The sequence below is a fragment of the Protomyctophum parallelum genome (assembly GCF_964188405.1).
Source record: "Protomyctophum parallelum genome assembly, chromosome: 19".
Lineage (NCBI taxonomy): Eukaryota > Metazoa > Chordata > Actinopteri > Myctophiformes > Myctophidae > Protomyctophum > Protomyctophum parallelum.
The window spans coordinates 43,439,669-43,454,572 of record NC_139717.1 but is presented as its reverse complement, the minus strand read 5'-3'; the positions used below and the strand labels follow the sequence as shown (position 1 = coordinate 43,454,572).

At 43.2% G+C, this 14,904-nt stretch overlaps 1 protein-coding gene across 1 annotated transcript in view; it reads right to left on the bottom strand.

Moving 5' to 3' along the window:
• cfap61 (cilia and flagella associated protein 61) overlaps window positions 1-14,904 on the bottom strand; it is a 58,913-nt gene that overhangs the window by 32,842 nt on the left and 11,167 nt on the right. Inside the window, exons 9-14 of the mRNA XM_083790646.1 lie at window positions 12,595-12,710; window positions 9,962-10,001; window positions 8,526-8,665; window positions 7,537-7,663; window positions 3,052-3,129; window positions 1,415-1,624 (exon numbers count right to left, since the gene is read on the bottom strand). Coding sequence (XP_083646772.1) covers window positions 1,415-1,624; window positions 3,052-3,129; window positions 7,537-7,663; window positions 8,526-8,665; window positions 9,962-10,001; window positions 12,595-12,710 — 711 coding nt within the window. The remainder of the gene's footprint in view (window positions 1-1,414; window positions 1,625-3,051; window positions 3,130-7,536; window positions 7,664-8,525; window positions 8,666-9,961; window positions 10,002-12,594; window positions 12,711-14,904) is intronic.

Below are 14,904 nucleotides of genomic sequence, written 5' to 3'. Positions count from 1 at the left end.
TCCCAGTGGTGGAAAGAGTATTCACATTTTCTTCATGCAGTATATCAATACTGCAATGTTAGAAATATTACAAGTAGGCTATAAAAGTCTGGAATTCAAAGTTACAAAAGTACAAAAGCAAAGTTAAAGTGCCACAGGTAGAAAGTACTCATTTTTACTCAGTACTCAGTTTTCAAATGTGGATCTAGATCTTGTAGTTCTGCTATTTTCAAAAGTCCATCCGTTTATATAGGGTTATGTATGTTTTGTAATAATATAATAATCACAAAGAAACTAATGTTTTAAAATAATTGCAGTGGAGTAAAAGAGTAGAAATAAAAGTATTGAAAACTGGAAATACTCCAATAAAGAAAACTGCTCCATCCTCCTCTGCCCCCCCCCCAACATTATCCTATTTGCACCTCCTCAGTGTTTGCAAGAGGTAATTAGCAGAGGAAGTGGAGGGCCTCTGTCTCTCTCTCTCACACACACACTGGGGTGGAAATGTCTTTTATTAGAGGGATGGAGAGGTGGTGCTGGCAAGGATGATGCCACCTGCTGCCCCTGACCACCAGGGAGACGATAGAGAGAGAGAGAGAGAGAGAGAGAGAGAGAGAGAGAGAGAGAGAGAGAGAGCGAGCGTGTGTGCTGTAAATAAAAAGATGGCAGCCGGGCCCGTAACCACATTCACCCTCTGATGGGCCTCTTTTTTGGAGCGAAGATCTTCTCAAGATTGTCAGAATCGTACAACTTTAACTTTGACTTTTTGTTCAGATTTCTTTATTTTCAATTCCCACAAAAGGCTTGAATTATTCCGTTGCTGTCGGGCGTTTCCATGTTCAAACCTTTTGTGTTGTTTTTCCCCATAAATTAACACCCTACTCACTACAGCGTCACACAAACGCAGGAAACGTAGCAGATCCACAAGTTGGAAGCATGGCTCGAACTTGAGCTTGTACCTCTGCTACTTTTGCAATTTTTGCAATTTGAATCCTGAAATGTACGAGTTTTGGACATAATGACACATATGGTTTCCACCCGACAGAGACTACATCAAAGTGACCACGGGGACAAGACAGCGAACACCTGCCTGCCTTCGGACCTTGCTGGGCTGGGCGATTAACTGACATTTAGCACCTCTCTAACCCACTTAAACTTTTACTTGAATAACAAAGAAGCAGTAATTTTCCTTCATGCACATTTAAGTCATTCTAACCGATTCTAACCGGTAACGTGAGGCCAGTGCCAACAGAATGAACGATATAAGCAGAGAAGAAGAAGAAGCGTTATCCGGGCCGACCTGGTAGTGCATGTCCTCCATTGTGGTGGCAGGGTCGCATCGTGGCTGTGTTCTGCCGATCTGACTATTAATCTAAAAAGAGGCATTACGTGGACAACACAGTTCCTCGCGTCAACTCCATCGCTGCCCACCTACCTGCGTGTGGCGACTACTAGGCGGGTAGACGCGGTGGTAGAGGCAGGTCTTGTGCGCCAGCCTCAGCGCCTCCTTCAGGACGTGCTTGGCGAGGCGCTGGAAGGCGGGCAGGAGGAGGAAGTGGCAGAGGCGCGCGTGGTCCTCGCGGCGGTGCTGGCTGAAGTAGATGAAGTCCTCCACGTTGTAGTGGGAGCGGACGTACTCCATGTCCTGAGGGAGGAGCATGGGGGACGGATGGAACGTTGTTGTCCACGTTAGCTGTGTGTGAGACAGGCTATGGACCCCTATGTAACACATTTAGTGCCGGAAGTGCCTTCAAAATAGAAGCTCTGGGTGCCAGAGTTGTCTGATCGCTTTTACTCTGAAAGCCATGAACCGGAAACACTTTCCTAAAAAAAGCGGTCATATTTTGCGGGAGAGACGGATGAGGAGCAGAAATGAAGCGCCAGCATATCGATCCATTCATCACCACGGAGAGCGCCCTGGATTAGGAGATACGAGTCATTCTTTCCGCCGCGCTAACATGGGAGTCAATGACAAGCTAATAGTTGCACATAGCGTTAGCCTACGGAAAGCCAAAAGCCAAAAGCCAAAAAAAAAATTGGAAAAATTCTGAATATTCTTATCTCGCCCCGCGTCTCTAGGACGTCGCTAGGACGTCCTCACACGTCGATGGTAGGCTACTAATATTTCGGGATCCTTATGACGGTCTCATACGTCGTATGAACTGAAACGGTTAATGGCATTTCTATCTCTGAGACCCCAATGTATATTGTAAAAGCAATGTTAATTTGTTACAAACCCATAAGGGTCCATTTGGTTCCAAATTATCATTTAGCTGGGAACCCCCCTGGACCACTCTTAAGAATCGGTGACTCAGAGGTATAGGCCTAAACAAACATAACATTTTTATGTTGGCTATTAAAAAGATTGCAGACAATTATTGTTGGAAGTGTATTCAACCTTAACAGGTGTATAGAGGAATCTAATATGTTGAAAACTATTTTTGACTGGCCACCAACAATGCGTAGGGCTTCAATTATATATATATATATATATATATATATATCCATCTTAAATCACAGACACTATCATAACAGAAGATTTTTACAGTAGTGATTTGCAACCATTTTCATTTCAAGGACCCCCAGTTTGATATGCAACAGGGCTGTGAGTGTGTGTGACACAGACAGAGAAGTGTCTGTATTAGAGATAGCCTGCACCTTTGACCCTAGCCTAGAGGAATCCTTTATGACCATATGGTCATTAAATACCAACCACTTCTACATACCATCTCAGAGCTGGGCTATAGGTGCAGACTGTTTGTCTTTATATTTGGCAGCCTAGGGCCATATGCACAGACTGGTTGTTAGAGGGGTTTGATGGAAGGGATGCCCAAAAAGGAGGCAGAAAGGCTGTCAAAGTATCGTGGTGTCTCTGCTATAATTGTGGGCATGGGCGTGTGTGTGCGTACGTGCGTGCGTGCGTGCGTGTGTGCTCCTTCAACTACAACAATCAATTCTAAGGCTTTGGGGGAAAATCCACTCAAATCTGACCTAGCTAACCAATGAACAGTTGCTGGAGAGCTTTTGTCAGAAAGCACACAATCATTCATAATAACTTTGTCTGCACTTCACCTCTTCATTTCGGATGATTAGAATCCCCACAATCTGGCTCTGCACTTCAGCAACAAAGGCTTGCACCGGTGTCCCATCCTGTGAAAAGAATGTGACGGCTGAAATCAATCTGGCACGCCCATACCAAATCAAGCCAATATGGTCATACAACCAAACAAACGTATATGGAAACCATAGTTATAGACCTATATGGAAAGACACACACACACACACACACACGCACACGCACGCACGCACACATAGGCCTACGCAACTTGCAAACTGTGTGTTGTATATTAAATCATTAAAGTCTTTATTGATTTAATATACAAGATATATTAGTGATCCAAAACCTGAACCTGTGAACCATGAATTATATAATAAATAGAGCATCGTGTCAAATTGGAATGAGTTTGGACGCGCACAGCCCCGTGACAAGCGCACTGTCCGCACACACTCACTGCTGTTTTGCAATACTGCATCTCCTCAGACTATTGTCCTGTCTGTCACTGTGGTCCGGACCGTGACGCCATGGTGAGTACATGCACGTTTATGTCTAGGCCTATAGAGCCCATTCTGACCTGAGATCAGATTCATACGAGGTTTCCACTGGACACACACTGGTCTGATTAACCCATTCTGACCTGAGATCAGATTTAAAAAATGTCAGTCGTTCTTCGATTTTTCAAAAAATAGCAGACCTACAAGCTCGTATCGCGCCACTCGGTGACGCGATATGAGCTTGTAGATCTGCTATTTTTCAATAGCTAAAGCATAACATGATGCCAACACCAAAATGGGTGCCCGGTCAGAATGGGTTAACTAGCAGGGCTGACTTAGGGCTGACTTTGAACTAAATATCAGGTCAGGTCAGGTGTCGTAGTCTAAGCTTTGTCAACTACACCTGTTTTTCTGTCATAGACAAGCAGAGCAGCATTGACCGACCAGCTGACAGGCTAGCTGTCACAGGCATCTAAACATGTATTCACTCCTAATGTAAACTAATAAATATTAGGCTATATGATACATGTAAAAGATATATGTTTTGTAAAGGCATGATGATATTTCCAAGTGTACAAGCAATTGAAGTCGTGCAAATTAAAAACAATGTTGCCATTTAAACAGTGTGACGCATGAGCGCATAGAGATGAGACGTGACACATGGAGAGGCATTGGAGACTGCCGCAGCTGAAGAGTCACGTCTCCCAGCGTGGGTAGGACCGCCTACTGTAATCTACAGCAGGCCTATCTTTCTGGAGTTTTGTGCAATCTCCTCGTCTCGTCCTCGTTTAAGGATAAACCCGACGTCGCTCGCCTATACGTTGCGTTGATAAATGAGGGCCTTTCTGTTTCTGTATTGTGTAGGCCTATACAGAATCAATCAATCTATCTATCTATCTATCTATCTATCTATCTATCTATCTATCTATCTATCTATCTATCACTTTATTAACTGTTTGCAAAGCATTGCAAAGAGGATGTTTAATCAGTGCGTTTCCGTTGGGGTTCAATCATCCAGAAGATAAAGGCATATAATGTGCTTGCAGTAACAGCAGCACAGCCTGCCTGTCACTCAAGACGGCCGTGGCCACGCCTCCGTCCCCTTTTAAGGGAGAGGGAGGGACGCTACAGTGGAGCGATGAACCACAGAACGGTGCCTCTTACTTTTTCATTCTTAATTCTGTTTCGAACAACACCAACGGAAATCTGGAATCAGGGAATATTTTAGTTTTAAATAGGCCCACCTATTTTTAAGTTTTAATGAACCATTTCTAAACAGTATTCAGAAAACGAACCGTATTTCTATGTTTAGAAAACCCATTTCTATATTTTGACAAACAGTATTCAGAACACCGAACCGTATTCTGAATACCGTTTGTCAAATATGAAATTAGAATTCAAATGGCCGTGAAATAAACTGGCCAGTATAGATACTCGTGGTCAAATAAATCGTTGCTGTTGGGCTTTTTTGTGTTTTTCGTAAATTAACGCCCTACTTGATCATACTACAGCGTCACACAAAAGCATCGAGTAGCAGATCTACGAGCTCGAAACGTAGCCCCGGAGTGACGGTTTTGAGCTTTTTTTTCCAACTATAAGTGAAAAGTGCTCAGCCAAATTTGCATTTGAGTTATTGTACTGGACTGGAGTAGGCCTACTTGCTTTTAGTAACACAAATGGACAATTACAAAGAACATATTTTCCTTTTAATATTATCAATGCATTGCTGTTAAAAATGTATTGTTCAAGGACACCTCGACACTAACTCTGGTGGAGCCCGGGTTTGAACTGGGAACTTTGCGGTTCCCATCCGGCTGTTCTACCCCCGAGCTACTGCCGCCCCTGACTATCACTCCAGTAGTGGAGTGATCAGTGGCGTGCACAGATAGACACTAGGGGGTGCTAGAGCACCCCCTGCCCTTTTGGCAATTTTGCTCTTAAAAAATGAAAATAAAACGTTTTCTTTTTTTTCTTAATTTGTAGTGTGTGGACCATGCGGTGACATTGATCAAATCTTGATAAAAAAACGCTTCTACTATATTATTTAGGCCCCCCACAATCTAAAGCTATGTTTCTATGTCAGTGGTTCTTCGATAATAAAAAGAAATAGCAGACCTACAAGCTCGTAGCGCGCCACTCGGTGGCGCACATGAGCTTGTAGATCTGCTATTGCTAAAGCACCAAAATGGGTTCCCGCCCCAAAATGCGCTGCACAAGGTGCCCTTTTTTTCACTTGAGCACCTGCCCCTCTAAATGTCTGTGCACACCACTGGGAGTGATAGTCCAAAAATACAAATACTCTTAAAGTGAAGTACAGATAATCAAACTGTTTTACTCAGTGGTGGAAAAAGTGCTCACATGTTTTACTTAAGTACAAGTATAAATACTGCAATGTAGAAATAAACAAGTAAAAGTAAAACAGTAAAAGTGCCGTTTGTTGGTGTTGGCTAGACCTCACTCTCACAGTAACTAACTAACTAAAAGTGCGAATGTCCCATTTCAGATGTTTTCAAATGTATAAAGACCTTTTGAAATGAGCAGATCTACAAGCTCACAATGCGTTGCGACGCATCAAAATCTTCAAAGTAACCACTATAACTAAAGTTTTCAAATAAATGTAGTGGAGTAAAAGTACAATAATGTGGGCTACTTAGTTTCTTGTCTTTACACCACTGAGTTAAATGCACTCGGAATCTCTTCCACCTTATTTACCCCTTCTTCTGACACAGTGACAGCACCACTGAATCTACTGCTTTTCTTTCATCCTGTGTTTTTCAATCTGTCTCTAAAAATAAAAACGATGAATTCTTATTATAATACAATCATTTTTACGCAAACACAAGGGACGCGATGGCACATTCAGGTCTAAATGCTGTGGATGGATGGATACACAATGGAAACGGTTCCATTCTCGTTTGAGATGTAATTATGTGTCTTGGAACGGGTCGAAGCAGTGACAGCTGGGACGTCTGTCAGAATGGGAAAATCTGTTGAATCTGAATTCGTATACCGATCTGTTTTGTTTGGCACGCGACACCCTGGTTGTGATGCACCCCCCCCCCACCCCCCGTGTGAGCGCACTAATCCAAAACAATCATGGAAATAATAGCTTAAATTAATTCATTGATAACAACACAAACCGGTGTGTGTGATGTTAAGAATTAAAGAGGTGTCGTCGTTCGAATTTGAGTCGTTTTCGTCCTCGTGGAAATAAGCAACCGATTCCCTGTCAGTTACAATGAAAGGGAGCCTTTTAATAGTGATTGGTTTCAGCAGGGTGGGAAGAAGTCAAGCTAGACTGATCAACCACACTTTGGACATGGCGGTTACCATTATATGTAACTAAAAGGACCTTGTTTAACCCATTCTGACCTGAGATCAGATTCATACGAGGTTTCCACTGGACACACACTGGTCTGATTAACCCATTCTGACCTGAGATCAGATTCTAAAAATGTCAGTCGTTCTTCGATTTTTACAAAAATAGCAGACCTACAAGCTCATATCGCGCCACTCGGTGGCGCGATATGAGCTTGTAGATCTGCTATTTTTCAATAGCTAAAGCATAACATGATGCCGACACCAAAATGGGTGCCCGTTCAGAATGGGTTAAACTACTAGAGGTTCGGGCCACTACGCGGGCTTCACACCTACGTCACACTGCCAATATATCCCCATATATGGAGATCTCTGTAACTGTCAGTCCTTGTCCCTTTTATGCCCATATGCAAATAATGTACATGCTAGTAGCGCTCGACCACCGGGTTATTAGCCACAATGACAAGGACGTCATCTGCTTTGCTATAGTACTATTTTGAACGGTTGGCGTGAACAAATCGCCGAAGACTGACGCTTTTGGCAACGCCCATCCCAGAAACGGCTGTCGAGGGAAGGGCTTTCAGTCCGAATAATGAAAGTGAAAGTGAGTGTCGGGGGGGCTAGGATTTGTGCACATTCAGGGTTTAACAGTGTAGTGACTTGTTGCACGTGTCATGGCGTACTGACCGGGTCTCTCCTGGCGTGACAGAACACGTCCAGGTCCTCCAGCAGAGACTGGTGCATACTGAGCCTCTCCACCATGGCAGAGACGGCAGGCCTGTCTGTGCTCAGCGCTGGCCTCACCGCCACACACCTGCAGGGGGCGCAGCAGCAACAACAAACATTGTTGGGGTTGTATTGTATATCTACCGGTATAATTGTGCCGAGCAGGGAGAGAAACGTAGCAGAGCCGAATGCCAAGATAAAAATATGACATGCTCATTGAATTCTCATTCTATAATAACCCATTCTGACCTGAGATCAGATTCATACGAGGTTTCTGCCGGACACACACTGGTCTGATGAACCTATTCTGACCTGAGATCAGATTCTAAAAATGTCAGTCGCTCTTCGATTTTTCAAAAATAGCAGACCTACAAGCTCGTATCGCGCCACTCGGTGGCGCGATATGAGCTTGTAGATCTGCTATTTTTAAATAGCTAAAGCATAACATGATGCTGACACCAAAATGGGTGCCCGGTCAGTATGGGTTAAATATTTGTTCAATCTATTCGTGAGTTATCTGACTGAATAGAGCTTTCTGCATTACGACGGTGACGATATGATAATGAATTTCCAATATAAAATTATGAAACAAATCAAGTTCTGATAAATTGTACGATTCAAGAGAAAACTGCATGAGGATGATGTTTTTCATCATAGATAACCCATTCTGACCGGGCACCCATTTTGGTGTTAGCATCATGTTATGCTTTATCTATTGAAAAATAGCAGATCTACAAGCTCATATCGCGCCACCGAGTGGCGCGATACGAGCTTGTAGGTCTGCTATTTTTGAAAAATCGAAGAGCGACTGACATTTTTAGAATCTGATCTCAGGTCAGAATGGGTTCATCAGACCAGTGTGTGTCCGGCGGAAACCTCGTATGAATCTGATCTCAGGTCAGAATGGGATAATATACATTGTGGTTTGCATGGAGGAAGGGCGCTCTCACTTCAGCAGCGCAGCGCGGTGGAAGATGTAGAGCTCCTGGTGCAGGGTGCTGGAGGGGTGCGGTGTCACCCGCACAAAGTTCTGTATGAGGGGGAACTCGGGGGTCAGCGTTGCCAGCGTGATCACACAGTAGTCCCTGTCCTGAGAGAAGACAAAGCAATTCGGCTCAAAATGTAAAAGACTGGGAAAACCCCATTGGAAGATCTGGCGTGGGAAGTGGTAGTTCAACTTGGATTTTCGCTGTGGATTTGGTGACGCCGGTGTTCTCCGCTGTTTTCTACCAGGGGAGGGGAGGTGGGGCGCTCAGAACGCTGAACCAATAGGATCACACATAGGCTGGGGCAGACTATATACTGTACAGCAGCAGTAATAATACATAAATAAAGTGTATAGTCTCTCAGTTGATTCGCCCAATTTCCAAATGCTTCCGTCGTACAGTCCGATGTGCAACGGAACAGGGGAACATGTGAAGAAGCTATGCATCGGATGACCCACGTATACATTTGTCAGTTGTTAAAGCATACCGTCGCTGTCGGGCAGAAACCTCTTATCTCCATATTGCAGCTTTTTGTCTTTTTTCCCCCCGTAAATTAACGCCGTAATTGATCCTACTACAGAGTCACAGAAAATGATCAATAGTAGCAGATCTCGTGTTTCGAGCTTGTGGATCTGCTACTTTTGAATTTGAACCGTGAAAAGTAACAGTTTTTGGACATATGAGGTTTCCACCCGAACAGAGACGACATATAGCTTGCCGCTATTTTAAAGATATTTCAAAATGTAAATATAAACAGAAATGACAAATTGGCGACAGCTTCCATCCACGGCTTTCGGGACGTGTAGTTGCAGACTCTTACATAGCAATCGAAGATTTTGGAATAGGTTAACAGGCTGGATGAGGAGACTTATGTTTTGTGTTTGACTGTGTTTGACTGTACTCTGTTGCTGTTTGCATTTCTGTCTAATAAAGTATTCAATCAATCAATCAAAAGAAACCACCCGTCTGAGTGTGAATTATGATGTAATTCACGATGCATTATTCATTTAATGTGGCATACTGTATACGTAGAAGGGCCAGGACAGGAGTTTGTTCTCATGTTTGTGTAAGTAGCCCCAGCCTAAACAAAGACTGCCCTTGCCTCCGGGAACCGTAGCCTATAAACTATCTTTTTACTCCACTACAATTATTTGAAAACTTTAATACGTTGTGGATTTAGATTATTATTACAAAATACACAAACCACTTCAGCCCTATATATTTTGGTCTTTTGAAAATAGCAGATCTACAAGTTCTACAACCTTTTTTGGCTTTAATCCTTTTTAGCATACTTTTGTATAGAACTGTACTCTCTCTACTTTTTTTTTTGCAAACTGTTAAGTATTCAATCAATCAATCAATGACAAAAACAGTAACCGTGTACACAATGTGATACTTACGGGGAAGAGTGTGAATACATATGGGAGAAAGTCCACCGATCTGGAAGAGGCAAATGGGGAAACACAGAGGATAATGAGGATCAGTCGTGCACACGAAAAAGAAACAAAAAAAACAGCTGATCTACAAGCAAACAAACCTTCCCGTACGCCTCTCGTCATTTTATGAATTATTATTAATATTCATAATCACACAGTTATGAATTATGACCTTTATCTGCTTGACCCAGTACATACAGTACATGTGGTGAGTCAACTCATCTGCGTAAGCATAATTATACCCTTGATACCGTGACCGTCATCAACTACTTTATCAGATAGGCCTGACATCTGTGCGCACAACGATACGAGATGCATGTTCCATTCCTATTCATTCTGTTCTTGTCCCTGTGTCACACCGCCGCGCGACGGCACGTAAAATAAATAACCCAAAAAGGCTTAAGTGAAAATATGCGTGTGTGCCAGTGTGGGCAGAGAGAGAAGGGAGAGGAAGCCAACATGGTAGAGATGAGATCACAGCCAACCTGACCACCGTCCCCCCATCCCCCCCCCGTCCCCTCTTTGGCACACACACCGTCCAAGTCCAACTTGCCGGCTTCAACTCGCTGTCACTTTAAGCACTGCACTCATTAATTATATGCTCATTCTCCGCGGGGAGCGTCTGAATTCCATATTCTCTAACAGCTGGGGAGTAGAGGGAGGGACTGTTGAGAGGAGCCCAGCATGACGGGGGGGGGGGGGGGGGGGGGGGAGGCCAAATAACAGTCACCCTCCTTTCTCCTCATTTTTTTTTGTCGGGGTGACATATGACAGAGAAGGAAAACTCTGGATGACTGCCACCACTGGCACTGTACGAGGATGTCCTCGAAATTAGGAAAGAAGTGAAAAAGCACTGTTGTTATAATTATTATTATAGCGTGTGTTGTTGTAACACAGGTCGTAGCACACTTTGGTTCATTTGACTTCACTTTGACTGTGCAAATAACAACTCCCGGAATGGCTGCCAACCGTGTTCTACGTAGATGTGTCCAGAAATGCACGGAAAAGTCCGTTCACAGACTTTCAACCCGATGGCCCTATTTTGGGCATGTCTTTGGCCTAACTCATTAAAGGGGACATTTGTAAAAAAAATGTATAAAATAAAAAAATTGCTGATCAATAGCTCACATCACAATGAGCTTGAGCACATGAGCTTGTAGATCAGCTATTTTTTCTGACGTATAAGTCAGTTATAGGACAAAGTATACATTTTCAAATGAAGGCATTTAGCAGACACTCTTAATCCAGAGCGATTTACAGTAAACAAGATAATACTTAAAATGCATAGAAATAGTCATCTAGAGGATCATAGGCAAACCAATAATATATCATCAGTCTAACAGTAGAATATGCAAAGAAAATCTGTACATTGAAACGAGGTCCAGGTCAACAATTACCTGGCATCTGGGGGGAGGGGATCATTACCTGACATTTGGCATTTCAAACCTATGAAATGGAAGAGATTCAATTTTATTTGTATTTGTTTTATTTTTCTAGGCCTTTATTATGGACAGTAGACTGACAGGATTGGGGAGAGAGACATTGGCAGCAAAGCCCATTGGGGATCGGGACTCGAACTCGCAATGTGCTGTAGGTGCCTGGACCGCTACGCCCTACTATCAACAAAGGCAGAATTTTGTTTTTGCATTTGGTGCCATCTGTCTTTTTTTACTTTTATTTTTTAAGAGCAGGTATATGGCCTTTTTTGAATGGTGAATCTCTCACTTTGGAACAGATCTCTTCAAAGACACTACACATGCAAATCAGCTATAAGTGATGCAAATTCGCCACAAAGGAATTAATTATACACCACAAATTTAAATAGCGAGCCACTTTACTATGAATGGATGAATTCCATGGGTGAAAATGCATTGGTTATCCGTTTGGTCCCCACACCACTTTTACCCTATTTTCAAAGATTTAAAAACAAAAAAAGCCAAATGCAGATCTACAAGTTCAAAATGCTTTATGAGCCTGTGTAGATCTGCTATCGTTAAGACGTTCTTTTTTTTTAAAGAAATGACATGCCACGCGAGCCAGGGTTAACTGTACTAGTGTATTTTCTGCTTTCTGTGATTGTGGGGAAAGCTTTTGCGGAAAATCGCCCATCGACAAGCTCACAAAGTTTGATTCTGTGATTTCTTCTCCTTTTTGTTTTATGATTCACCAGGAGCCTGGCTGGCTTGATTCTACGCTTAAAATGATTGAGGAAAATAAATCTCTATGGGAATGGGGGAGGCTTGGATGAATGGGCTTTGGGTAGGTGGAACCAGAAAATGCCCGCTACTGCTATGCCCTATATTTAACCCATTCTGACCGGGCACCCATTTTGGTGTTGGCATCATGTTATGCTTTAGCTATTTAAAAATAGCAGATCTACAAGCTCATATCGCGCCACCGAGTGGCGCGATACGAGCTTGTAGGTCTGCTATTTTTTTTTAATCGAAGAACGACTGACATTTTTAGAATCTGATCTCAGGTCAGAATGGGTTCATCAGACCAGTGTGTGTCCAGTGGAAACCTCGTATGAATCTGATCTCAGGTCAGAATGGGATAATTTATTCCATGCACGTGACGTGACCGCACGGTGACCTTACCGCATTTCGTAGCTCTTGTCGATGACAAACAGCCGAATGCAGAAGGCGTCGGGCTGCTTTGGGCTCACGCTCCGCCCACTGGCACCGGGCACGTCGGCAGCATGTGTGTTCTCTTGCTGAAACGAGAGCAGTGTTATTAACCCATTCTGACCTGAGATCAGATTCATACCAGGTTTCCGCCGGACACACACTGGTCCTGATGAACCCATTCTGACCTGAGATCAGATTCTAAAAATGTCAGTCGTTCTTCGATTTCTTTCAAAAATAGCAGACCTACAAGCTCGTATCGCGCCACTCGGTGGCGCGATACGAGCTTGTAGATCTGCTATTTTTCAATAGCTAAAGCATAACATGATGCCGACACCAAAATTGGTGCCCGGTCAGAATGGGTTAATTAGTGCACCGGTTGCCAACCGAAAGATAAAGCTCCAGTGCTTCCCCCCCCGCAAAGACCGGCGACCGCCGACTGCTTTTCAGTGTGTCTGAAATGTCAAGGTCATCTGAGATTAACTCCCAAATCATTTCTTTCTTGAGTAACTCAGCCACTCGTGCTCTTAGCTGATCTTCGGCTTTGTGTGCGACACAGCAGGGGATGTAGAGCATTGGTTCTCAAATTGGGGTACAGGGGCCCCTTGGGAGGGAAGGGGGTGGGGGGCATATATGAACAAGGATTTTGACCAGTTTATCCATTTATATGTTGGCTATACAAACAACCTACAAGCTCCTGCTATCTTTTATGGGCCATCCTATGTCCAGCTTTGTCCTAACACAAACATTGAATGCCATTGACAATGAATGGCCAGTTTTGACAAACATTGAAGTTGAAGGCGAGGACGCAAAATTCTGATTGGCCGGAATGAGATGATGATATACAATGATATAAGAGCGCCCCTCACTTCACCCGGGTGTGATTTCTTTTTACATGTTTGATTATCGAAAATGTCATTTAAAAATCACAACCTTGTGAAGTGAGGGGCGCTCTTATCCATTATACATCTTCATACATCATCTCATGAACAACTGGATTGATGTGATTGGTTAGCCAATTTGCTCTTCTACATTTTCCAACATTAACTGTCAATGGCAGTTAATGTTTGTGTCGCCACAAATCGACATCATATTTGAGGCACATATGACCTAATTTCTCCTTTCATTGTCAATGGCAAATATGAGACGTGTGGGGACAAAAGCTGTATGTATATCAAAAAACATACATCTTGTCTTCTGGGGGAGCTAGATGTTTTCAGATGGTGGTCTGCAGCCATATTCATATCAGAGGTTTTTAACGAAACCCTTTGAGAAGCACTGATGTAGAGAAAACTGTATTATTCTTTTACCTCAGCTCTCTCACTTGGTGGAGAGACAAGGACCTCGTCTTCTGTCCAACTTGGTGGTGAGACATGCATGACCTCTCCTTGCTCTGAGGGTTTTTTACCTTGTTCCGCCTCCAGAAGCAAGAAAACAAAAGAATAAAAGAAAGTAATCACACTTGTGCGAAGTGAGGGACACTCTTATCTTCATACATCATGACATTCCGTGCTCAGCCAATCAAATGATCACAAATGTGGTACACACAGACACACAAAGCTGGGCATAGAAGGGCCTTCAAAAATACTCTTGTGTGAAGGGCCATACTCCTTTAACCCATTCTGACCTGAGATCAGATTCATACAAGGTTTCCACTGGACACACACTGGTCTGATGAACCCATTCTGACCTGAGATCAGATTCTAGAAATGTCAGTCGCTCTTCGATTTTTCAAAGATAGCAGACCTACAAGCTCGTATCGCGCCACTCGGTGGCGCGATATGAGCTTGTAGATCTGCTATTTTTAAATAGCTAAAGCATAACATGATGCTGACACCAAAATGGGTGCCCGGTCAGAATGGGTTAAAGATGGAGTGCCCCTAAAACACGATCATCAAGTACTATGATTATACAAGGAGGAAGATTTCTTTCAAAAAAAGTGTACAGAAAGTGTTCAAATTACGGTATGTTTTTATGTGGCCACACCCACCAGTTAATTAAGTATGGACCGATTCCGTAACGGGTCTCATGGTCGCAGTCTACGTATTTCCTGTAGGCGGAGACGACACATCGGTACGGTTTCCCCGCACCAAGCTTCTACTACAGTGAATGGAAAAGTGACTGATATTAGTCTGCCTCAAACGTTACTCTTTTACCTGCTTTTTACTAACACTAACATTACAAAGATGCCCAGAACATCGGGATGAACCTGTGTAGTTTATGGCTGCTCCAACAAGTAGTGGCAACATAAAAAAAAACTGGAAAAAAAACTGAATATCAAAA